This window comes from Xenia sp. Carnegie-2017, unplaced genomic scaffold (genome assembly GCF_021976095.1).
Source record: "Xenia sp. Carnegie-2017 unplaced genomic scaffold, XeniaSp_v1 HiC_scaffold_20, whole genome shotgun sequence".
Taxonomy (NCBI): Eukaryota; Metazoa; Cnidaria; class Anthozoa; order Malacalcyonacea; family Xeniidae; genus Xenia; species Xenia sp. Carnegie-2017.
Genome location: NW_025813483.1, coordinates 5,658,824 through 5,685,917, shown reverse-complemented (window position 1 = coordinate 5,685,917; position 27,094 = coordinate 5,658,824). Strand labels below are relative to the sequence as shown.

General features: G+C 33.2%; 2 protein-coding genes, 1 long non-coding RNA gene and 1 pseudogene across 3 annotated transcripts in view; 2 read left to right on the top strand and 2 right to left on the bottom strand.

Moving 5' to 3' along the window:
* The first annotated feature begins 1,146 nt into the window (after positions 1–1,146).
* Positions 1,147–2,759, top strand: LOC124443362. Its single transcript, XR_006947637.1, has 2 exons — positions 1,147–1,278; positions 2,519–2,759. It is a non-coding gene; the product is annotated as an uncharacterized LOC124443362 (long non-coding RNA).
* A 51-nt stretch (positions 2,760–2,810) lies between these two features.
* LOC124441557 lies at positions 2,811–5,367 on the top strand (the record flags this gene model as incomplete). Its single annotated transcript, XM_046992033.1, has 2 exons — positions 2,811–4,046; positions 4,507–5,367. Coding segments are annotated over 2 exons (2,097 nt in total), but the record flags the coding sequence as incomplete, so codon positions are not given.
* A 1,727-nt stretch (positions 5,368–7,094) lies between these two features.
* LOC124441553 (WD repeat-containing protein 3-like) overlaps positions 7,095–27,094 on the bottom strand; it is a 77,368-nt gene continuing 57,368 nt past the window's right edge. Inside the window, exon 31 of the mRNA XM_046992029.1 lies at positions 7,095–7,760. The gene's annotated coding sequence lies outside the window, so the exon portion shown is untranslated. The remainder of the gene's footprint in view (positions 7,761–27,094) is intronic.
* Positions 7,767–26,758, bottom strand: LOC124443349 (annotated as a pseudogene).

Sequence of the window (27,094 nt, the reverse complement as noted above, 5' to 3'; positions counted from 1 at the left end):
GTGGATACAGTGTAGATCAATATAAATTATAGTTCCTCAATTATACATTCAAATTTCAGTTAGAAAAACACTATTGGTTTTTAATTTCTGAGGAATATAATTTTACTAATGGATTAGCCTCTAACGTGTTTAGGAATGTAAATTTACGCAAAATGGGCTGCAGTAATTTATTTTGATGTTGTCTGAATCCGCCACTATTCTCTCCCCCCTTCCCTCCCTTCATTTTTATCAAAACAAACATAAAATAAACTAGAACAGATGCACTAAGTCTAAAACAAAGACCATCACTTACTCTAACACAAAGACCAAAACTATCATCATACCAACACTACACTATCACTAAAAGTAACACTACACCAAGAGTAACTTTAATAACAGCAGCACTACCACTTAAACCTTAAAACAAAAACTTGTATTAAGACAGATAAAAGACTAAGACTAACACCACAACTTAGACCAACACCACCAAATGATCACCATGACCATCACCATGAATAACTTCTCTTAACTGCTAATTAAGCCTCACTATTCTATTCCTTATATCAGATATCTTTACAATACAAAGTCATAACTGTAATTCATGCTTCACAACTTGATTTTAAATTCCTACAAATTTATTCTTGATCATAAAAACTTAATTGTTCTCACGCATAACCAAATTCCTATAACCTCCATAAACTCTGCTTCTAACCACAAACTAATTCAACAATCCCAAATTCCTAAATCCAATAATTTTCACTTAACGTTAATATTAAATCTTGTTTTGAGCTCTGTCTTTAAGCATTTTTTTTGCACTTGATTGATTAGGATTTTATCACAGTGAAATCACAAAATTTCTTTTTAAAGGCATGACAAATAAGCTCAAAATCTCTCACTGGAACGTTATCTTATTTACCCTAACATTACACACGTGTCCAGAGTCGCAATTTTTGGCATCAAAACAATCAGAAGGTAGTGTTCCAGTTATCTTCATCTTAATGGTCATTGTCTATAAGCTAGCTAATTTTTTTTATCATTTTATAGCCACTAAGCAAAATGGCTTGATACCAAATTTTTTCAAAATGCACATAGTGTCGCAAAGTCAGCTATCTAGCTACAAAATTTGCATTGCCAATTTTATCGTTTCGCTGCTATGAAAAGAATTCAATATTTTACAATAAAAACAGCAGGTGATTAAAATTGAACATTTCGTGAACATTCCAATTTCTGTATTATCAAGCAAAAGCAAAGACATCATATAGTTGGTTGCATCTTTTTAATCTTTCTCAATTTGTGAAGGTATGTTGATTTTAAAGTTTACCTGTCATTGTTATAATGTATTTTAATTTTGGGATTTAATATTTTATGTCCATTTATCAATTATTTCTTTATGTCAAGGAAAATTTGTAATAAAGTCACTTCCGCGTTACGTATAAGTTTTATATGGATAACATTTGTTGATTCTAATGGGATTTTTCAATAAATTTGCATTTGTAACGATTTAGTAATGTAAACTTTTAATCTTTTCCGATTTATTTCAATAGTTTGTCTCAAATTATATTCACATAGCAAAGCTATAAGATTAATAACAGATTTAGTCAAATAGTGACACGTCACTCATCACACAGTTTTAAATGTGCTGATTCCTAATGTTTTTCTGTATGGAACCTGAAATATGTTTCATTTTTTATTCATTTGTCACGTCTCATTCAAATCTCATGTTGAAGATGCATATTCTGCATCGCCAACAGAAAACAAACCAGATTTTAAAGACCTTTAGTACAGCTAAATATAAATCAATGTAAATACTATTATTATATTGATTTTTTTTTAATATAACCAAAACTTTTACACTCATATAGTGTATAGTGCAACTGCATTATCGATAAAGTTTTGCTTTAGATAACTATATGGAATGATTAATTGCAACAAATATTCGTAATTATTTTATACCGATTGTACGCAGTCTGTGTCAACTTTATATAAAAAATCTTTGTTCAAACGCATTCAGAATGGTTAGGATGATGCAACACAGTTAATGTGCGTCTGTTGATACTGTTGTGGATAAACTGGTCATGTTTTCTTTAATATTACATTATTCTTATTTTACACATATTTCATAGTAATAAAACTGGTCGTGTGTCTTATTATGTTGAATTCCACAAACTACATTTATTAATGACAACACCTGTGGAGTAATAAAATAACCTATACCGCATGTAGATAGTTGCTTTATAAAAGATTTTTACAAATTTACTGTTTGCACTATGGAGACCTTTGGGAGAACTCACAACTTCTCTAAACAAAGCACAAGCACTTTTGTTTTTTTTTATAAAAGCGTAATACATGCAATGATGCGAAATAGATAAATTAGAAAAAACGTTTTAACTTTTCCTCTAACATGAATTTGATTGATAGGCAAATTCCCTTAAATTGATTGATTGATTTAATTGGTAGAGCTCAGATTGGTTTGCAAACAAACTTATAGACCAACTGCTTGCATTGCTTTTGGCTAAACTTAAGATTATGTTTTATAAAGGTTTTCAACAACTTGCTCAACTGCCACAGAAATACTTTTCTGTGTTTCCTCTGCCAACTTGGTTAACCAATTTCATGTACAAATGGAAATTTACCAACTCAATCTTCAACTATTTCAGTTGTCCATAAATTGTATTTACAAATAATTAGTGCTCATCTTATGATCATTTTATGATCCATAGATGGAGTCAAGAGAAAAAAGGAATAACTACTTTATACAAGAAATACTTACAAATGTCGTTGAAAAGAAACTTGCTGATTTATTTATCCAAGAATGGGACAAACATTACAAAAAATCTCTTGGACAATGGGAAAATACAAACGTTAGTGGTCAAAAGTTGTTCAATATTGAAAAAACAAAAAAGAAACCTCATGATAAACATATTCTTCAAACTTTTCAAGATGGTGACACCAGTAAGTGGGATTGCACAACACTATTTGCAGCAATATTGTTTTCCAACTCAATAGGAACAAAAGTTAACACAAAAGTTAGTTCTGCAGTTGATGCACTTCGTATTGTTAGAAACAAGTTTATTCATAATAATTTTGGAAGAGTATCTGATACCAAATTTAACAAAATGGTTTGTGATATTGAAAATTCGTTTCATGATCTAGGATTTTCATTCAATGAAATTAATGAAATTAAATGTCAACGAAACAGATTTGATTCTTTTCAAGTACTTCCTTGCAAACCAAATCACGATGTTGTTAGACGTACAAAATTACTTAAAAAAATCACAGCAGATCTGAATAACTTGCGAAGTACTAACAATAATGAACTAACATATTACTATATTTCTGGAAATCCTGGCAGTGGTAAATCTCAATTAGCTAGACAAATTTGCGACGAAATGTTTAACTCTGTTGACTGGGAAAATAAAACTACATTTGTTATGACACTCGAAGGAAAAGACGCTGACTCTCTCTTAAAAACTTATAATGAACTTTGTCAACGTTTGAACATCAATGAACATTTTATTGAAAATATTTTAAAAAAGATAGAAAGCAGCGAAGACAGAATCAAACAATTTCATTTCCTGCTGACACAAAAACTGAAATCTTGGAAAATATGGTGGATTGTTGTAGATAACGTGGTTAAACTTGATAAAATTTATCCATTATTACCTCAAGTTGGTGATCATAATTGGAAAAATGGACAAATTGTAGTAACTGTTCAAAATACAGACGCTATACCACCAGATGGGAATCTAAACAAACACATTTCAATTAGTCATGGTATGAATGATAAAGAATGTCGTCAACTTCTATCTGTCTATACCGATATTCATAATCATGATGAAGAGTTTTTAAAGAATTTGTCAGAAAAATTAGATCGTCAACCATTGGTCCTGGCAATTGCTGCTTACTACGTAGGTAGTGTAAAAAGTGCAAATCTTGAATTCACGTGGGAGCAATATTTCGATAAGTTGAATGAAGGAGAGCGACAGAGCATGGATGCCACATTTCAAAAGGTCAATACAGCATATTCTGGAGGTAAATCAACTTTATTGAAAACTGTTGAGTTGGCAGTACAAAAAAGTACTGAAGAATCGATATTATTGGAAAAAATTTTTGGTCTTTTCTCGATAATATCTTTCGATCCGTTACCACAAGATATTATCATACAATTTATTAAAAGCATTGATCCACATAAGTCTGCAGAAGATATATGCCTTCAATTAAAGCATTGTTCTTTATTTCTTCAAACGGAAAACAACGACATCCGCCTGCACTGCGTTGTACATGAAGCCATCATAAATTATCAATCGCAGACTTTGCAGTAAACAAAAGAAAATAATTGACTAAGATGTCTCTACTTGCTGTCAAGTCGCTTGGGCACTAAATCATTTTGAAGGCAGAAAAGATGAAATCAAAATAATTCCACATCTAATTAAATTCCTAACAAATTCATCATTTCAACATTTCCTAAATAAGTTGATCGATGTAAAATCATCAAAACAAATTGAAACAAATTTGAAAATTGCCAATTACTTTGTAAATGTATTAAAAAAATTTTACAAATATAAACAGGCCATCAATGTACTTAAGGAAATAATATTAATTCAAACTAGAGCGTTAGGCGTCAATCATGTGGACGTTTCATATTCGTACAACAAGCTGGGTGGTTTGCTTCGGGAGATTGGAGATTACAAAAAAGCAAAAGATTTTCTTGAGCGAGCGATGAAAATTCAAACAAAAGCAATTGGACCTGACCATGTTAATGTTGCATCAACGTACAATAATCTGGGTATGGTTTACCTGAATATGGGAGAGTACAAAAATGCAAAAGATTATTACAAACAAGCGATAGAAATTCAAACTAAAGCATTTGGACCTGACCATGTTAATGTTGCGACAATATACAACAATCTTGGTTTGTCTTACAAATATATGGGAGAGTACGAAAAAGCAAAAAATTTGTATGAACGAGCGATGGAAATTGAAACAAAAGCATTAGGACCTGACCACGCCCATATTGCGACAACATACAACAATCTAGGTTCTGTTTACAGTCATATGGGAAAGTACAAAAAAGCTAAAGATTGTTTTGAACGAGGGATGGAAATTGAAACGAAAGCATTAGGACCTGACCACGCTGATATTGCGACAACATACAACAATCTAGGTTCTGTTTACAAGGATATAGGAGAGTACGAAAAAGCAAACGATTTTCTTCAACGAGCAATGGAAATTCAAACGAGAGCATTTGGACCTGACCACGTTAATATTGCGGCAACATACAACAATCTAGGTTCTGTTTACAGGGAAATTGGAGAGTACAAAAAACAAAAGATTCTCATTAACGAGCGATGGAAATTGAAGCATAAGCATTTGGACCTGACCATGTAAAGATTGTAACAACGTACAACAATCTGGGTTTGTTTACAAAATATGGGAGAGTACGAAAAGCAAAAGATTTTTATGAACGAGCGATGGAAATTCAAACGAAAGCATTTGGACCTGACCACGTTAATATTGCGACAACATACAACAATCTAGGTTCTGTTTACAGGGATATGGGAGAGTACGAAAAAGCAAAAGATTTTTATGAACGAGCGATGGAAATTGAAACGAAAGCATTTGGACCTGACCACGTTAATATTGCGACAACATACAACAATCTGGGTTTGTTTACAATATGGGAGAGTACGAAAAGCAAAAGATTTTATAACGAGCGATGGAAATTCAAACGAAAGCATTTGGACCTGACCACGTTAATATTGCGACAACATACAACAATCTAGGTTCTGTTTACAGGGATATGGGAGAGTACAAAAAAGCAAAAGATTTTTATGAACGAGCGATGGAAATTAAAACGAGAGCATTTGGACCTGACCATGTTAATATTGCAACAACCTACTACTATCTAGGGTCTGTTTACAGTAATATGGGAGAGTACAAAAAAGCAAAAGATTTTTATGAACGAACGATGGAAATTGAAACGAAAGCATTTGGACCTGACCATGTTAATATTGCGACAACATACAACAATCTAGGTTCTGTTTACAGAGATATGGGAGAGTACAAAAAGCAAAAGATTTTATGAACGAGCGATGGAAATTCAAACGAAAGCATTTGGACCTGACCATGTTAATATTGCGACAACGTACAACAATCTGGGTTTGTTTACAGTAATATGGGAGAGTACAAAAAAGCAAAAGATTTTTATGAACGAACGATAGAAATTGAAACAAAAGCATTTGGACCTGACCATGTTAATATCGCGACAATATACAAAAGTCTGGGTTCGGTTTACAGAGATATGGGAGAGTACAAAAAAGCAAAAGATTTTTATGAACGAGCGATGGAAATTCAAACGAGTGCATTTGGACCTGACCATGTTAATATTGCGACAACTTACAACAATCTGGGTTTTGTTTACAGTAAGATAGGAGAGCACGAAAAAGCCAAACATTTTTGCATACGAGCGATAGAAATTCAAACGAGAGCATTTGGACCTGACCATGTTAATATCGCGACAACGTACAACAATCTGGGTTTGGTTTACAAACAAATGGGAGAGTACGAAAAAGCAAAAGATTTTTACGAAAGAGCAATAGAAATTGAAACAAAAGCATTTGGACCTGACTATGTTAATATTGCGCTAACCTACTACAATCTAGGTTCTGTTTACAGGGATATGGGAGAGTACAAAAAAGCCAAAGATTTTTATGAATGAACGATGGAAATTGAAACGAAAGCATTTGTACCTGACCATGTTAAAATTGCGATAAGGTACAACAATTTGAATTTTGTTTACAGTAATATAGGAGAGTACGAAAAAGCAAAACATTTTTGCATACGAGCAATAGAAATTCAAACGAAAGCATTTGGACCTGACAATGTTAATATCGCGACAACGTACAACAATCTGGGTTTGGTTTACAGTGATATGGGAGAGTACGAAAAAACAAAAGATTGTTATGAACGAGCAATACTATAGAAATTAACATTGAAGCTTTATATTGCTAGTTGCTAAAAAAGCTTCCGTGTTTGAGAAAATTTACAACGAGATAGAAGAAAGATGAAATGGATTTGTGGCTACGTGAATTAAGGAAAAAATTTACACAAAAGTCCAAACAACAACAGTTGTATATAAATAAGGTTTAAATATATTCTTGATAATATTCAATACAAACATTTCTATTTTCAAGTTTTCAATAGTCATTTATTTACTGGAACAATTTCTCTGTTAACTATAAGAAACTTGTATGGAACTTTTACATTGTATATGAGATTAGTACGTTTGCAATCTATATAGTCTGAAGTTGTAAATCTCCTTAAAATGAGTGAAGTGTTTGTTGGGTCATTTTCATGAGAGTAAATCCATATCTTAGAAGAACCATAACAATTTTACATCCCTTTTGTTGAATGCTGAAATAACCAGAAGACTGCTTTGCCTTATGAGGATGCAGTTTTTTCTGTATTCATTTTGGTAACTCATAAAATACATTTTTTGTTTATAAATATTGTAGATGGTGAATTGCTTGATAATTGTTAATCGATTCATTATTTCTTCCTGTTTATAGTTGGAATTACTCCCTTAATTTTTGTGACACTCTACTTTTTTATAACTGGGAAATATGCAATTTACGTAATGTAATAACTTATATTAATTCTATATTTTCATTCGATGGAGGTATTCACCGATAGTTGTGATGTTGAATTTGATGATCTCACTTTCATTTATATTTAACTTTTCTGAAATCAGTTTGCTGTAAGATTATTTATGTAGCTGGGAGCTAGAATTAGAGGCGCGAAAAATGTATTTTAATGTCATAGAAGTAAAAGACTCATTTGATTATCTATGTCTGGCTAGCCCAATATTTAGTCAAAAAAAAACCAAGAACGAAATTCCTTTCTATAGCTTTTAAGGCTGATCCAATATCAATAACTGCTGAATCAAGCAAAACTAAAACGTCTGCTGATCACGAAAATTGTAATTTAAAGGGCACACGGGGATTTTACGTGTCCCTCAAGGGGTACAGTTTGAGTTGGAGATCTTCGAGGATGGCTATAGACAGAAATCAACCGCAGCCATTGTGTATTTTAGAAGACAATCGTTTTAGTTGTCAAAGTATCAAAAACAAAATAACCTTCATCGAAATTTCCTCACAATCGTCTTCTTCTTTTTTCCTATTTGTCCCAGTCTTTCGCGTGTTTCGCCAAAGAATGTGACGTCACGACTCTCAAGCTGTCTTTGAATAAACTGTAGTCCCGCCAAATTGAATCCAACAGTATCCTAAAGATAAAGCAATCATTACAAGTGTGCCATAATTTTATCGAAGTCGATGTAAAAATTCAAGAAAATTTGTTCAGTTCATATAATTTGAAAAGTCATTTGTCCAGTTCAGTTGATTTGAAAAGTCGTTTTTGTTCAGTTAATATAATTTAAAAAGTCATCTGTGGAAGTTTGAAGTACAAAATTCAAAAACTCAAGACGATTAATTTAGCAAACTTTAAAGAACTAGAGAAAAATGAAATGTTCTTACTATTGAATATTTTTGTTTCTAAATACATACTTTTTTCTGTTGTTAATACATTAAAGAATATTCTATGAACCTTTTTAATACAAAGCCAAACTCGGTATTAAGGTTGGCACTGTGTTGTGAAAGAAAGCCTTAATTGCTCTTAACCAATCAGAATTGACAACTTTTACATGTTTAGTTTACAGTCATTAAAGTGTCGACAAAATTTACCACGAATAAATTAACGGTCGTATAGCGCATGGTAAAATTACGGGAGAAATTTGGCGATATTTGCGGTTTATTAAACGTACAACTTCCTACCTTCATTTCGCGAACTCGGCTACGACAATGTGATCTGATAGAGTCTATTACTGGCAGTAGTTTAGGAGTGGATATGATCTTGTTGTGATGTATTCTATTGTAACAAAATATGAAAAAAATGAAAAATATCCAGCACTGTACATAGGTAATTCACCAATTGTATCACATATTCAGCAATACTGAAGGAATATGATGAAATTCTTAGAAAATGATTTAAAGACAGACGTATTGAGAAAAATATCGATCGAAACCATTAACAAAATTACGTCTTAATCTTACCGCAGCAGAAAGAACAGACATCGACAACTTAACTCTGTTTCCCAACCTTTCTAAACAATCACGTACATCTGGGATGAGCAAAATTTGAAAACGAAACCTGTACCATGTGAACTAATGACACAGGAGTCAAAATATATTTCACTTTACCTTAATCCACTCAAGAAGAAGTTTCAGTACATCAATAACATAGTCAAACGGTAACACAAGCAATGATTCTTCAAGTTCACTGAAATTAAATAATTTAAATGTTTTGTAGAAACACTTGCTTCATAAGATACCTCTCTATTGTATTCTAATAACACTTAATATTTCATTCTTTTAGTAACTCAAACGAGACACTTTGCCATACTTTACCTTTAAAATGCTCTAAATTAACTTTTAGTACAAAACAACAATTCTTCGCGGGATAATTTGCTGCTCTTTACAATACTTCAACCTTACCTTGACTTTACTTTTTTCACCACTAGAAGTACATAATGTACAGGCTGTGAGAAGAAAAAAATATTTTACAAACATCGTAAGTTTATGGTCCGGGAAAAGGAGGTTGACATAGACAGGCATTCAATCGTAGAACAACAATATTTATGGCCTCCATCTTCGTGGTCAAGATATTTTATTTCATTATTACAAATCCTGTGTATTTTACATTTAACTCTCATTTTTTCTAGAGTTATTATAAATAAAGTAAATGGTTTGAACCCGGGAGTATCGTTACATGTTTGTAAATGTAGATCGTCCAGGTTGGTATAGTCTTGAAAAGGACTGTTTTTGTTGTTGCTGTCTGACGTTTCGACAACCTTAGCGGTAGTCATCTTCAGAGTCAAATGAGGAGTAAACGTCAGGTTAGCCACATTTGTTATCTGGTTCTTACGTAACAATCTGAATAGCCTCTTGTTTGTTCAACGGGTACTTACAGCGGTGGTTGAACCAGAGTTGTTGCCGTATGCGTCTGACGTTGCTTGCAAAACGTATGTAGTCGTTAGCAAGTTGTTCGCTCTATCGTCCAAATGATCGTAATAAAGTAAACACACAACAGGCTATTCAGATTGTTACGTAAGAACCAGATAACAAATACGGTTAACCTGACGTTTACTCCACATTCGACTCTGAAGATGACTACCGCTAGGGTTGTCGAAACGTCAGTCAACAACAACAAAAACAGTCCTTCTCAGGACTATACCAACCTGGATGATCTACATTTACAAACATATAGTCATTATAAATGTAAAGCCATCTCATCCATTTTTTCCTTATCTACGTACGTACGTATGTAAATCTTGCAATCTTAACATTACATTAATATCTACATTAATCATGTTCAACATGCACGTGACTTTCATCTTGTATCACGTGGCCTTCATGTTGTTCTTAAATGGAAACATTGAAGATATAGTAAACTTACACTGACATTACCAAAGGCAGCAAGAATCGGATGAATGGCGCGCTTTGGAAGCTGTTCAAATGAAAGAAAATGTATGTGAGAACAAAAAGAACTTGTGTAAAAAACGAAACTGGGATTTTCTGTATAAATCAGACAATAGTGAAGGGTGAAGGGCGTGGTTCCAATTAGAGAGTGTGGAAATATTGGTGGTAGTTTCATGGGTAGGTCAGTGCAGAGCGTGGTCCCAATTAGACAGTATGAAAATAATGGTGGTTTCATTGGTAGAGTTTAATAACAGTGTAGGGCGTTGTCCCAATTAGAGAGCAGGAAAATATTATTGTTGGTTTCATGGGTAGGGTTAAATAACGATGCAGGGCGTGGTCCAAATCAAAGAGTAAGAAAATATTGGTGGTAGTTTCACAGGTAGGCTTTAATAACAGTGGAAAGTTTTGTGATGTTGCCGGTTATGGTTATTTAACATTGTTCATTTAAGATTTAAGATTGTCCATACGTATAACATAAACATTTTGTTGATGTGCAGAGCAAGAAATAACAAACCTTTCATTTAAGATTTAAGATTGTCCATACGTATAACATAAAGATTTTGTTGATGTGCAGAGCAAGAAATAACCTACCTTTCATTTAAGATTTAAGATTGTCTATACGTATAACATAAACATTTTGTAGATGTGCAGAGCAAGAAATAACAAACCTTTCATTTAAGATTTAAGATTGTCCATACGTATAACATAAACATTTTGTTGATTTGCAGAGCAAGAAATAACAAACCTTTCATTTAAGATTTAAGATTGTCTATACGTACAACATAAACATTTTGTTGATGTGCAGAGCAAGAAATAACAAACCTTTCATTTAAGATTTAAGATTGTCTATACGTATAACATAAACATTTCGTAGATGTGCAGAGCAAGAAATAAAAAACCTACCGTTTTGTCTTTTGTCACATGACTCGCTTTATGTTCAAGTTCTTTCTGTCTTTCTTCCTTATACAATTCAATGGCCCCCATGATTCTTTCAGCCTAATGAAAAGATAAGAGAACAAACATCAACATAGTAATCTCCAGGCGTATATTGTATATTATACTGTAATATCCTCCAAGTATCCCAATCATACTGTATAATCTTCCAAATATCTATATTCTACTATGATATCCTCCAAGTACTCCGTCTCAATGTAAGTTTAAACACTTGGCCTCAGATATGCACAGTCTTCACATGTCTTTGGTGTACTACAGTTTTCGATATATCTGTATAATTTTGAGGTATCTTTCAGGTACTACAGGGAGGACTGGGCACAAAACCAATAAAATTAACTTGCAATGCTAATACAAAAACAAAACTAACTCCTTTGATCGTCTCGATAGTTTTCTTGCCAGCTTTAACAGCTTCTGTGTCTTGTTCACCTGGAATCTAAACAACATCATGGTTTAAATAAATGAATTTATTTAGTGCAATAAATGCAACTTCCACAAGATATTTTCCATAGTGAAAGTATATAACAAATACAGAGTAGTTGGGCTCAAGATGGGACATGCATATCTCATGTTACATAGTAAAAAGAATCTTACAATTGTTTCTACTCCTGTTACGGCGCTTTCTTCGTAAGCTGCTTCCCTCTCCTAAATAGAAAAATTAAAATAAACATTGAAAGTACAGGTACTATATGCATATTTTTGTAGCTCCAGCAACAGATCTATGTATAGTACCATTTCTCTCTCCTCCTCGACAAACAACGGTTCGTCCGTTCGTTCCGAGAGTCTTAACGATTTATCATGTGACCCACTGCTCTATAAGATAAAATACAATGCATGTGTAACTGGAGTATTAAGAATAAGGGTTGTTCTTGAGTAAATTGTAGTCTTATTGATAATAACGTTTTTCTTTCATTCATATCAAGCAAACTTATGTTTAACATTATGTAAAACCTTCCATACTTGACACTTACAACAAACTCGCCGTCATGGCTTATTGCAAGACTTCATATTTCTGAATGATGACCTTCTAAGGTCGTAACATGAAGAAATCTGTCAGCGTCCCAATATTTTATCGTTTTATCTTTACTTGCACTGAAGAAATAATGAGTTTTCGGCATGAACTGCACGGCCATGACACTAAAAGAAGATTAAAGCTGTTATAATATAAATAACGAATATACATGTACGTATTACTAGGTGTAATCTTGATAGCATGAGAATATAAGGTATACAATGTAAGTACATGTACGTATTACTAGGTGTAATGTTGATAACACGAGAATATAAAGTATACAATGAAAGCATATGTAGATATTACTAGGTGTAATGTTGATACCATGAGAATATAAGGTACACAATGTAAGTACATGTACGTATTACTAGGTGTAATTTTGATAACACGAGAATATAAAGTATACAATGAAAGTACATGAAGGTATTACTAGGTGTAATGCTGATACCATGAGAATATAAGGTACACAACGAAAGTACATGTAGGTATTACTATGTGTAATGTTGTCAACATGAGAATATAAAGTACACAATGAAAGTACATGTAGGTATTGTGGGGTGTAATGTTGATAACATGAGAATATAAAGTATACAATGAAAGTACATGTAGGTATTGTGGGGTGTAATATCGATAACATGAGAATATAAATATACAATGAAAGTACATGTAGGTATTATGGGGTGTAATGTTGATAACATGCGGGTAAAAAATAAGCAGGAAATCTATGTTTAAAACAATTGAGGACGTGGCTTACTAGTATGTTATAGACGTACGAGGTATGGTGATGACGAAACAATGATGTAATCAGGGTAAGAGGGTTTAATAGGGTATAATGACGATGTACATAGGATACGAGTGTATAGTAAGGATATAATCGACCGTTTCAGGCTATCATATATTACTATCATAAAATTGCGTATCTGTCATTTAAAATTACATTGTGCGTACCTGTCATCATGGGCGAATATTGATTTTCGACAATCACCAAAATCCAAACCCCAAATTTTAATGTTCTTGTCAACGCCACCAGAAACGAGGAGAACGTTATCCTGTAAAAAATGAATCAAGGATGACAAAAATACGAATCCAAAGACTGAGAAAAGTTTCAAAAATAAATAACGACGCCATTGAAAAGCGTTCACTAATGCAAAGTTGTCAAGAGATGCACTGCTACACGCTCTACACTTTCACAACAGAGAATTGGTAAAAATTTACACGGTCATACGTAGTTGACATTATGTACGTCTTTTTAAAAGTTTCAAATTAATTTTCATTACATTCTCATAATCATCTCTCATTTTATAATTCCTTAGTTTACGTCACAAACCTAAACTTCCTCGTTTGGGTTTAAAGCAACATTGAAGAAAAGCTTATCCAGCAAAATTTAAATTCTTTTGAACTGTCACATAAACTATTAATGCATAATTTAAAATTCATCCACTTTGTAGTTTTATTTCTAAAATATGTAATTCGAAAAGCTATTGCGAAATGACTTATTTACAGCTTGGTAATGTATCTGTTGTGTATATGTATTTTTCTTGTATTTTATGTGGTAAAGTTCTTTCGACCAAAAAGAAAAAACATATTATAAAACATGATATCAAAACAGAGTTGGAAGCCGTTCGTGTAAACTTAAAAAAAAAACAGTATAATTTATGCGACAGCTAAAACGGAAGTGACGTATACAAAATGTATGACGTAGGCTAAGGGTTCTTCTCACAAACACAATCCACTGCTATCAAATACGACAGTCAAACATGGATACTTTGAAACACACGTCATATGAAACACACGTCATACGTACCGTTGATATATCCATGGTAACAACAGGTAATTTATGACCATAGAGGGATAGGAAGAACTAAATAACGACGCGGGAAAAGTAACCACATTTAAAGAATGAATACAAAAGTAATTAGGATAAATGGGCAGAAAAATGTTTATTCAGTTAAATTTTTGAGACTTCTGTAAATCAAATTACAACGTTGATGGAAAGCATACATTAATCCAATGTTAAGTAACTTGCTTAAAGTCAAAAATATCGCCTTCTTTTTACAAAAGTGGATTTTTTAGTGAATTTTTTTGTAGGAAAAGGAAACAGTTCTAACTCAAAGTGCATTTTTATCGTAATTCATAGAAAAAAAATGGGAGAATTTCGTACAAGGAGTCATCTTTAAAGTGATCTACAGCAAGAAATGAAAATAATCTAACAGCTGCTATCCAACATCAACTGCTATCCAATATCATCAACTGCTATCCGATACCATCAACTGCTATCCAATATCATCAACAACGTACAAAAATATTTAACAACTTACCTTCAATGTGTCAGTGAAGAAAATTTTCATTGTAAAATCAAGCAAAGCCACGGCAATAAACTTTTGATTTGGACTGCAAAGAAGGTTGGCACGTGATTAAATGAAAGATCATAAGTACGTATACCCTCCCCCCCAAGGTGAATATATGAACAACTAACCTGAACTTTACACACATTACGTCATCATTCATCTTTAACGTTCGTGCACGACAAATACTTAATCTTTGACTAAACAATATAAAACAAAATGAATCACCCAATTGTACAACGAAATACATAATCCAATTAGACAATATTGAATCATACAATTAGAAAATTTTTAGCTGAGATTGAACAAAGAAAAAGCGGATGGTCACAATTAACCACTTTTCTTTACAAAGATCATGAAATGCACAAGAAAAACAAGAGAAAAAACTTTAGAACACAAGCTTCAACAAAGATTGAACAAACAAAAAGCGGATGGTCACATTTAACCACTTTTCTTTACAAACATCATGAAATGCACAAGAAAACAAGAGAAAAAACTTTAGAACACAAGCTTCAACAAAGATTGAACAAACAAAAAGCGGATGGTCACATTTAACCACTTTTCTTTACAAACATCATGAAATGCACAAGAAAAACAAGAGAAAAAACTTTAGAACACAAGCTTCAACAAAGATTGAACAAACAAAAAGTGGATGGTCAAATTTAACCACTTTTCTTTACAAACATCATGAAATGCACAAGAAAAACAAGAGAAAAAACTTTAGAACACAAGCTTCAACAAAGATTGAACAAACAAAAAGCGGATGGTCACATTTAACCACTTTTCTTTACAAACATCATGAAATGCACAAGAAAAACAAGAGAAAAAGGTTTAGAAGACAAGCATTAACAAAGAATTAAAAAACAAAAAGTGGATGGTCACATTTAACCACTTTTCTTTACAAACATCATGAAATGCACAAGAAAAACAAGAGAAAAAAGTTTAGAACACAAGCTTCAACAAAGAATTAAAAAACCAAAAGTGGATGGTCACATTTAACCACTTTTCTTTACAAAGATCATGAAATGTACAAGAAAAACAAGAGAAAAAACTTTAGAACACAAGCTTCAACAAAGATTGAACAAACAAAAAGCGGATGGTCACATTTAACCACTTTTCTTTACAAACAACATGAAATGTACAAGAAAAACAAGAGAAAAAACTTTAGAACACAAGCTTCAACAAAGTTTGAACAAACAAAAAGTGGATGGTCACATTTAACCACTTTTCTTTACAAACATCATGAAATGCACAAGAAAAACAAGAGAAAAAACTTTAGAACACAAGCTTCAACAAAGATTGAACAAACAAAAGCGGATGGTCAATTTAACCACTTTTCTTTACAAACATCATGAAATGCACAAGAAAAACAAGAGAAAAAACTTTAGAACACAAGCTTCAACAAAGATTCAACAAACAAAAAGCGGATGGTCACATTTAACCACTTTTCTTTACAAACATCATGAAATGCACAAGAAAAACAAGAGAAAAAGGTTTAGAAGACAAGCTTTAACAAAGATTGAACAAACAAAAAGTGGATGGTCAAATTTAACCACTTTTCTTTACAAACATCATGAAATGCACAAGAAAAACAAGAGAAAAAACTTTAGAACACAAGCTTCAACAAAGATTCAACAAACAAAAAGCGGATGGTCACATTTAACCACTTTTCTTTACAAACATCATGAAATGTACAAGAAAAACAAGAGAAAAAACTTTAGAACACAAGCTTCAACAAAGATTGAACAAACAAAAAGCGGATGGTCACATTTAACCACTTTTCTTTACAAACATCATGAAATGCACAAGAAAAACAAGAGAAAAAACTTTAGAACACAAGCTTCAACAAACATTGAACAAACAAAAAGTGGATGGTCACATTTAACCACTTTTCTTACAAACATCATGAAATGCACAAGAAAAACAAGAGAAAAAACTTTAGAACACAAGCTTCAACAAAGATTGAACAAACAAAAGCGGATGGTCACATTTAACCACTTTTCTTTACAAACATCATGAAATGCACAAGAAAAACAAGAGAAAAAACTTTAGAACACAAGCTTCAACAGAATTAGTACATGAAGTTGTTTTTTCTCCGACAGACAATGGACATTTTTTGTCTTACAATGTTAAAAGAGTGAGAAAAATCACGTTGAGTGCAAACGTTGCTTTACATGCAAATTATTTAATACCTGGTCGTTGAATAGTTCTCATCCGTAATCAAATCAAATTCCCAAAATTTTACATCCTTGTCACCACTTCCTGAGGCGAATAGCGTCTAGAAATTGATAAAATCATCATTTCTAGATGAACGTACGCAGTCTGGAGCTCCCTCTGACGATAGGAGGGGGGAGAGAAGTGAAGCATACGTCACTTGTCTCTTCAAGGAGTTACAAAATGACAAGCAGGAGAATAACTTAAGTTTGCCAACAAAAAGATGGTTAATATTTTTGTTAGAGAAATAACCGAAAGAAAGCTTATTAAAAAGGGCGTGGCAGTCCACAAATTTTGTCAAAAATGTTGCTTTCCAACGACTGGACCAAAAATATGTTTTTAAAATGAAGTAAAGTCACTTACATTATCGGGAGCTAAACACAACGACCAAATAGCACCATCGTGTGCGTCCAGAGTTTCAAGCAATGAACCAGACGAAACGTCAAATATTTGGAGTTTGCCAGCCTGTAAAGGAAATTTAGAGGGTCAACATCTTACATTGTCTCATTACTTTATAAAGTCACATTCACTAATGCTGAATACCTTAGTACCAACAATGACGTGTCTGTCACCAGGTACAAAAAACGAACTTAGACAATAACCAGAAGACATTGTTCTGACGCATTTCTGAGTCAATCTATAAATTTATTAGAAATATCATCACAGGTTGACATAGACACAGTCACTCTTTCGACCCACAAACAATGATAGCGTAGAGTATGTAAGTCTGTTACGGTAATTTTACATCCTTTAGAACGCTATTTTAATTCCTTGCATAATGTTTTTTTTAGTAAACTTTGATTTCTTTCACTCTCCCTCCCCTATTTGAAATTAGTCGAACCTTATTCCTAGCAGAAAGAATGATTATCCTGTTGGTATAACTTGACAAAACTTTAAAAAATATGCATCATTGTATGTTTTAGTTAAAGAAATTACAAGCAAATACCCATACACAACTTTAAAAATCTGTTTATTGTACCTGTTCCACAATTTAACACTTTCAGCTGCGCCAGAGAGGATGCAGGAATCGTCAGAATTGAATGACAAAGTCCTAAAGTAACAAAGCCAGCTAAAAATCAACTAAATCAAGGGTGAAGTTTATAAAATAAAAAAATGCGTCATCCATTCCATTTAAGATTTCGTGCTAAAGTGAAAAATACTACAATATGTAGATGAAACCAAAATAACAACAACACAAGAAAATTAATCATTTTCTCACATGCAATTATTTCTAACCATTGAATCGCTATGTAAATTAAAAATACATTTGGTCTTAGGGGTCAATCAGATGAAGTGAGCTGTTACAGTATGACGCTTCAAAAGGCACATGAGATTTTAGACTTTAACTTATTGTCATCACATTCCAGATTTATTGAGATCTACGTAGCCACATACCTTACATCACTACGATGACCAGGTGTCTTTATGGAAAGTATATTAGTTGAATCTTTCTTTTCTTCACTGAAGACATGAAACTCTACGCTGTTGTTGTGTAGTAATAATGAAATCTGTAGAAATTTAAAAAACTTCTTATTTCAAGTGGATGCAACTAATTCCATAGTATCCAGTATACTACGCATTCTTTACATGTACAATCAAATAAGATGATAAAAAATGACGAAAGACTATTTCTCATCGTTCAAAATGACTATTTAACAACACTTGGAATTATACAGAAACATCAATTTAACACATCCATACTTCTCAAATATAAAATAAAATCGCGGACAAAAATAATGAGATACCTTTAGATCAGTATTTAAATTCAATGCAAAGTCAAATGACCTAATAAGAAAAAAAAACATTGTTTGTATTTTATAATGGCGGGAAAACAAGACAAGTGCATGAACGACGTATGTACGTATGTACGAGGAGGACTAGAAACGACTTTTGAATCATAAATATTATTTAAAAATAACTTTTTTATTTCGACATTTTGAACAAGCAATTTTTAAAATTGACATTACAAAACTGCTTTAAAATATTGCATGTATGAAAGTGTTAGAAACCAACATTCATTAATTTCAAATAACGATAAACTTTTTCTGTGTTATATTTAAGAAAAAACATCCGTTGAGAAAAGCAAGTCCAAAAAAATTCTCTCTCTCACACAAAACGCTTGACTTACACAAGCGAATTACAATGTTTGTACTCCATACATCATTTTACCTTATCTTTGAGGTCGCTTTAACATCGGGTAATTTAATAATCTCGTCTTCGACGGTGGCTAAGACGTTTTCAGAAACCTGATAAAATAAAAGTAATGTTAGATGATGTTTCAAAAATAAGACAAATAGTGCACAAATACACAATTAAAATGTTGGAACAACGCATATCTGATTCTTTCCTACGTATTTCTGTTTCTACGTTTTCAAAATCTATTTCATTTCGAGCAACAAAACCAAATATGCTCTAGGATTTTGACATAATATATATAAGAAGTATTCACAAATAAAGAGAAATATCACAATGTTACAGAAACGAGACAAGATTGTGATGTCTTAGCGTAAACTACGTATATTTTGATTCGTCAAAATTCTTTGCACACAAATTTCACGTAAGAAAAATTATCTAACCGTCAGCTCGTCGGCTTCCAATCCTTGTGATCTAGGAATAAATAATGGTAAAAAATATTACATGTATGACAATAAAAAAGCTTGATTACAGTTTTAAAATTTCAAAGTCAACAACCTTTGCTTCTTTAAAATCTTTTTTCGTCTTTTTGCCAAGCGTTTTTCTATTTCGTCTTCTGATGCAATACGAAACATTTCTAACGTAGAATTAGCACCCTAAACAAAAAAATTATCTTCACATAAGCACATCTTTTCTTTAGTCCTCTCGTGAAATAAGAAATATTGATTATATTTTGTAAAATTCATTCGTAACCGTGAATGTTTTAGACATACGTAAAATACTACATTCTCAACTTGGTTATCAAGAAATGAATATTGGCAACCTATGGTCGACGTTAGAATGGAGTTTTTCCATTGAAACCGAGCAATATTTGCTACTGCAAGACTTTCTGCTGGGTTTGTAAAATTTGCACGAAAATTACTCAGACAGTTGCTTTTATAATGAATATTCCCTCAAGATGTCAACACGACTCTTGGTGACCGAAGCAAAATTGATATGTAAATTAAATATTTTCTTTTCCATAATTGAATACCAAACCCACTTCTTAGAAAGTTGTGCGTTGCTATTTTCTAGGGTTTTAAATAGTACAATGAAATACAACAATGTTTAGAATTATATAGAACGAAAAGTTAATGTTTATCATTAGTGTCTGATTAATCCAATCAGAAAACCCATTTATAGTTGATACTAGGTTGTAACATAAACCTGAGAGTTAGTCACATAATGTTCATCACCTCCATAGCAATTTTTTACAATCCAAATCCCAAATAAAAACTTCTTACATAACGTACGTACATGACAACCAATATAAGCTCGTGAAAGATCGCAATACAGCGACACAACGCGATCAATTGAGCTTCTCATGACAGAGCCAATCATTGTACACGAAAGCAATTCCTATTGAAATTCGAAATATAGAAGTTGAAATCCGAGTTCAAACTAGAACTTAATATTTACTTATGAATTTAAAACAAGACTAAATGCTTGATGCAGTGGCGACAGGTCTAATGCAGATGGCCAAATTATAAACACAAAGTTTATTAGAGATTTTATTAATTTAACCTAACATACTAATATTCACAAAAATCAACAACAATCCTATGCACAAATATCAACCAACATTCCTAATACTGTATACCTCACAGATATTCACCAATAGTCCTAATTTACCTCACAAATATCCATCAACATTCTTAATACACACACAAACATCCACCAACAAACCTAATATTACGTCATACACGCATTGCAACTAAAGATCTCAAAAACGCTTATTTTCCCTTTGGTTTCCTGAATTTAAGTAGCATCCACAATTATCCCTAATGCATCATGCAAGACAACGCCGAGAAATGACCACAAAACACCTCTTTTATGTACCTCTATTTCTCCTACACCATCCTCGCTAGATTGCGTTGTTGTCTTTCGTTTTCTCGTGTCTTCGCGTCTTTCTGTTCTATCATCTTTGTACTCAATTTTCCAAACTCTCAATTCACTATCAGCACAACCAGTAATTAACCTTGTTTCATTCTTGACGACGACAAAGCCCCAAACCTTAAAAAAATGTACATTACAGTGACTTTATTACTGTTCCTAAATCCCTGTTTCTAGCCAAGTATTCATCCTTATTCTTTTACGGAAAGTGAAGGGTAGACAACTCCTACATCCTATCATAACAACAAATTCATAGGTTCCATTCACCTCTGTTTTATGACCAACCAAGGTAAGAAAACAATGCTGTGAATCAAGATCCCAAAATTTCACGAAAGTGTCTTTGGAACTAGGAAAGGCAAAACCATTAAATATAAACCAGCAAAGCCATTTAAGATGAAAATAGATTTTCTATATTTACCTAGTTATAAGAACATTTTGAAAATGAAGAAACCGACAACAAGTCACCATTCCTTTATGACCTTTAAGTCTGAAGAAATAACAAATTTAAGAACATTGTGGTCATACATACATACACATCATTTATCTCTTTCTTAACAAACATTGCTGTATAATAAAGATCTCGCTAACTTTGACATTTCTGTCATATGATGCGTAGTTTCTAAGCTTTACAACATACGTACAGTATGTATGTAGGTGGTAAGACCTCAGTTTAAATATTCCACTGTAAGTCAGGAAATCATACCCCTACACTCAGTTCATAAGTATTTAGAAAGCGATACCTGACTTTTATTTAGTAAGTCATACTCCCTACTCTCAGTTTGTAAGTCATACTCCTCACTCTCATTTTGTAAGTCATACTCCCCACTCTCATTTTGCAAGTCATACTCCCCACTCTCATTTTGTAAGTCATACTCCTCACTCTCATTTTGTAAGTCATACTCCTCACTCTTATTTTATAAGTCATACTCCCACAGTCATTTTGTAAGTCATACCCCACTCTCATTTTGTAAGTCATCCTCACTCTCATTTTGTAAGTCATACTCACTTTTTTTATAAGTCATTCTCCCACTTCATTCTATAAGTCATACTCCCACTCTCATTTTGTAAGTCATACTCCCACTCATTTTGTAAGTCATACCCCACTCTCATTTTGTAAGTCATACCCACTCTCATTTTGTAAGTCATACTCCTCACTCTCATTTTGTAAGTCATACTCCTCACTCTCATTTTGTAAGTCATACTCCTCACTCTTATTTTATAAGTCATACTCCCCACTCTCATTTTGCAAGTCATACTCCCCACTCTCAGTTTGTAAGTCATACTCCCACTCTCAGTTTGTAAGTCATACCCCACTCTCATTTTGTAAGTCATACTCCCCACTCTCATTTTGTAAGTCATACTCCCCACTCTCATTTTGTGTCATACTCCTCACTCTTATTTTATAAGTCATACTCCCCACTCTCATTTTGTAAGTCATACTCCCTTCAGTTTGTAAGTCATACTCCCCACTCTCATTTTGTAAGTCATACTCCTCACTCTCATTTTGTAAGTCATACCCCACTCATTTTAAGTCATACTCCCACTCTCAGTTTGTGTCATACTCCACTCTCAGTTTGTAAGTCATACTCCCCACTCTCATTTTGTAAGTCATACTCCCACTCTCATTTTGTAAGTCATACTCCTCACTCTCATTTTGTAAGTCATACTCCCCACTCTCAGTTTGTAAGTCATACTCCCATTTTATTTAGTAAGTCATACTCACTCATTTTGTAAGTCCTCACTCTCATTTTGTAAGTCATACTCCACACTCTCATTTTGTAAGTCATACTCCCACTTTTATTTAGTAAGTCATACTCCCACTCTCAGTTTGTAAGTCATACTCCCACTTTTATTTAGTAAGTCATATTCCCCACTCTCAGTTTGTAAGTCATACTCACTTTTATTTAGTAAGTCATACCCCACACTCATTTTGTAAGCCATACCTCACATTCATTTTGCAAGTCATACTCCCACTCCAGTTTGTAAGTCATACTCCCACTTTTATTTAGTAAGTCATACTCCTCACTCTTATTTTATAAGTCATACTCCCCACTCTCATTTTGTAAGTCATACTCCCACTTCATTTTGTAAGTCACACCTCACTCTCATTTTGTAAGTCATACTCCTCACTCTTATTTTATAAGTCATACTCCCCACTCTCATTCTATAAGTCATACTCCCCACTCTCATTTTGTAAGTCATACTCCCCACTCTCATTTTGTAAGTCATACTCCCCACTCTCATTTTGTAAGTCATACTCACTCTCATTTTGTAAGTCATACTCACTCATTTTGTAAGTCATCATTTCCTCACTCTCATTTTGTAAGTCATACCTCACTCTTATTTTATAAGTCATACTCCCCACTCTCATTTTGCAAGTCATACTCCCCACTCTCAGTTTGTAAGTCATACTCCCCACTCTCAGTTTGTAAGTCATACTCCCCACTCTCATTTTGTAAGTCATACTCCCACTCTCATTTTGTGTCATACTCCACTCATTTTGTAAGTCATACTCACTCTTATTTTATAAGTCAAACTCCCACTCTCAGTTTGTAAGTCATACTCCCACTCTCAGTTTGTAAGTCATACCCCCCACTCATTTTGTAAGTCATACCTCACTCTCATTTTGTAAGTCATACTCCACTCTTATTTTAAGTCATACTCCCACTCAGTTTGTAAGTCATACCCCCACTCAGTTTGTAAGTCATACCCCCACTCATTTTGTAAGTCATACTCCCACTCTCATTTTGTAAGTCATACCTCTCATTTTGTAAGTCATATCTCAGTTTGTAAGTCATACTCCTTTTTATTTAGTAAGTCATACCTCACTCTCATTTTGTAAGTCATACCTCATCTCATTTTGTAAGTCATACTCACACTCTCATTTTGTAAGTCATACTCCCACTTTTATTTAGTAAGTCATACTCCCACTCTCAGTTTGTAAGTCATACTCTCACTTTTATTTAGTAAGTCATATTCCCCACTCTCAGTTTGTAAGTCATACTCTCACTTTTATTTAGTAAGTCATACTCCCCACACTCATTTTGTAAGCCATACTCCTCACATTCATTTTGTAAGTCATACTCCCCACTCTCAGTTTGTAAGTCATACTCCCACTTTTATTTAGTAAGTCATACTCCCCACTCTCAGTTTGTAAGTCATACTCCCCACTCTCAGTTAGTAAGTCATACTCCCCACTCTCAATTAGTAACATACACCCCCAACTCTTTTAGAAAGTCAATAACATAAAAAACATGTAAAGAGAAATACCTTACTCTGGAATATCAACATAATCATAACTGCATAAAAGTAGTATTGATAATGCACATTTAATGAATACCGCAAGTTTTTTTAAAGCAAACATGTTTCAACATCTCATGATGCCACCTTCATATAAATACACTCATCATTTATTTTAATCATTATTTCATTGTAATATTTATATATAATCTACTCATAATTGTATAAATTGTATCACTGTATCATATTTCCCTTATTTATATTCATCACATACATAATACTCTTCATTATACTGAAGATGGCATCATAAGATGTTGAAACATGTTTATTTTAAAAAACTTGTTGTATAACATTAAATGATCATAATTGTACCTGAACATTCCTGAGTCATTAATTATATCCCAAACAATCACATCTGTATCCTATAGTGTTAGTAGAAAACAACACAAATGAATTGTTTACATTTTATCAACTACCCTTCACCATTTATGGCAATTGATTTAAGTGTTATAAAAATAACAATTAAAGAATACCTTTGATCCAGACACCAATTTGACACCAGTATAATCATAGTTAAGAGCTGTAACTGCTGTCTTGTGACCACTACAACAAATTAAATGAAACAAAAGATGATATAATTTTTTAATCTTTCATTCAAGATATGGCAAGAATAGAAAATGCTTAATGAAGATGGCTGCTTTGGCATCTTTGAAAACATTAGTGCTGATACACATCCATTCACCAGAATTAATAATTTTTAAACAAAAACACAAGTCTACCCTTCACTCCACAGTAATGCAATAGTGTGAGTATGTCACTGAGTATGTCACTGCTCGATACTATATTTTTAGGAACAACACTGGTTGTATTGACTATTCTTATAGTTTCCGAAATTTCTGTGTAAATTTACAAGGCATTTAAGGTTCATTTAACATTCTTTGATTTTGTAGACTGAAATTTAAGAACTTTCCTTGTTCCTTTTGGTTGAGAGCGTGTAAAAATATCTTCAAGTAGTTACTTGTTTACTGGCAAATTTTCTCAATTGAGTTTTCAACTGCTTTGTGATTGGAACACAGAAGTTTCAATGGCAAACAAAATGCTAAATAGGGCAAAATGCACCATCAGCAACAGCTGTACAAGTTGTAACCTTCTCCAGGATACCTCTTATACCTTGTTGCATGCATTGTGGGTCTTGAAGTTGGCAAATTTTTGGTGGATGTGCCTAGCACACATATTATAATAGCTTGCTAAGTTATATTAACTGTTTTTTACCGAAAATTTTTTTGAAATGAGTTTTAGACCGTTTTGTAATTGGAAATCAGAAGTACTGATGGTAAACAAATGGTTGATTATAGACCAAATTGAAAAATTTATTCCATGACAGGAAATGTACCTAAATGTCACTGAGGATGTACCATTATTTATATTCCAAATTCTGATGACACCATCGCCATACCTAAAATTAAAAAAAAACTGCAGGTGGAGGTGCATGTATGCAGGTTAAGCTTTACATTCTTCTCCCAGTAAGCAGCTGCAACTTTATTATATACATTAAGATCAAAAGCTGTTCAGTTTTCAAAAGCAAGGAAAATTATTTTATATTGGCAAATTTTATTACCTGTTGTCAAAGGGATATAATTTATGAAGTCTAACAAAGATGTAGAAATTAAAATAGTTTGGGACTTGTGGGGAATGTACACCAATGATTTTCATTTTGTTTACATTACATACTGTACAGGTTGACTGGCATTTTTTCCTGGATATCAGGATCTTTCAGAATACAAGGGGAAGTGTAGGATCTGGCTTTTATAAGTTAAGAGGTCCAGGATCTGGCTTTTATAAGCAGGGGGGTTGAGCCCCTTCCATTGCCTGACCTTGTGTTTCTTACAACCATACCTTTTACTGTTGAAAGTGTTGATTAGCCACGATGAAGTAAATATCCGGCATCAGTTACAAGACATAATGAAATGCTAAATTATTTAATTAGATAAGTTGTTTTACTCACCCAACAGCAAGATGTTCAGAGTCAGGACTGAGGCAGAGACATGTCACTTCGCTCTTGTTACCTTGTAAGACATTCACCTAGACATTTAGATAAGCATATCATAAAAACACTTTTAAATAGTGGAAAATCTAACATTGTTTAAAGGTTTCAACAATTCTCTTCAAATACTTTTTCGCCGAGTCTAGCGTCCCAAATGTATACATTTTCTAGTGCAGGAACAATCGCGCGGCAAATTTCACGTCTTTTCTCGCCACTTTGAACAAGACACACATTAGCTCTAGCACTTCCCACTACGCCAAAGATTCCAGCTTCGACGTAACGCAAATAAGATTTTGTTAAGACCATTTTAAAGGAAAAAGAAGAGTCCTAAACATTGGAAATTCATCTTGAACTACTACAAATTGTCTTCCACCCGATTTCCACGTAGGGATTTATGGCCTCAGATTTCCGCCAATATAGACCACGAGAAGAAAGGGGGGGTGTTGTCCAATGGTCTCGTCCCACAGTGGGGGCGATGGTGCATGTATCGTCATACAGACGCTGCATGGTAGTTATTTTACACATTTTCAACAACATCATGAACAGTTCCACTACTTTATAACACGTGAGCTAACGAGCTTCCAAACTGTATATGTGATTCATCGATATTTCTTTTGAACAAATCTTCAGTAGACTTTGTGTTATTAACGGATTGTTTTTGTATTGGAGCATGTTCCTCGTTAGAGCTTTTATCGTGGTCAACATGCTTGGA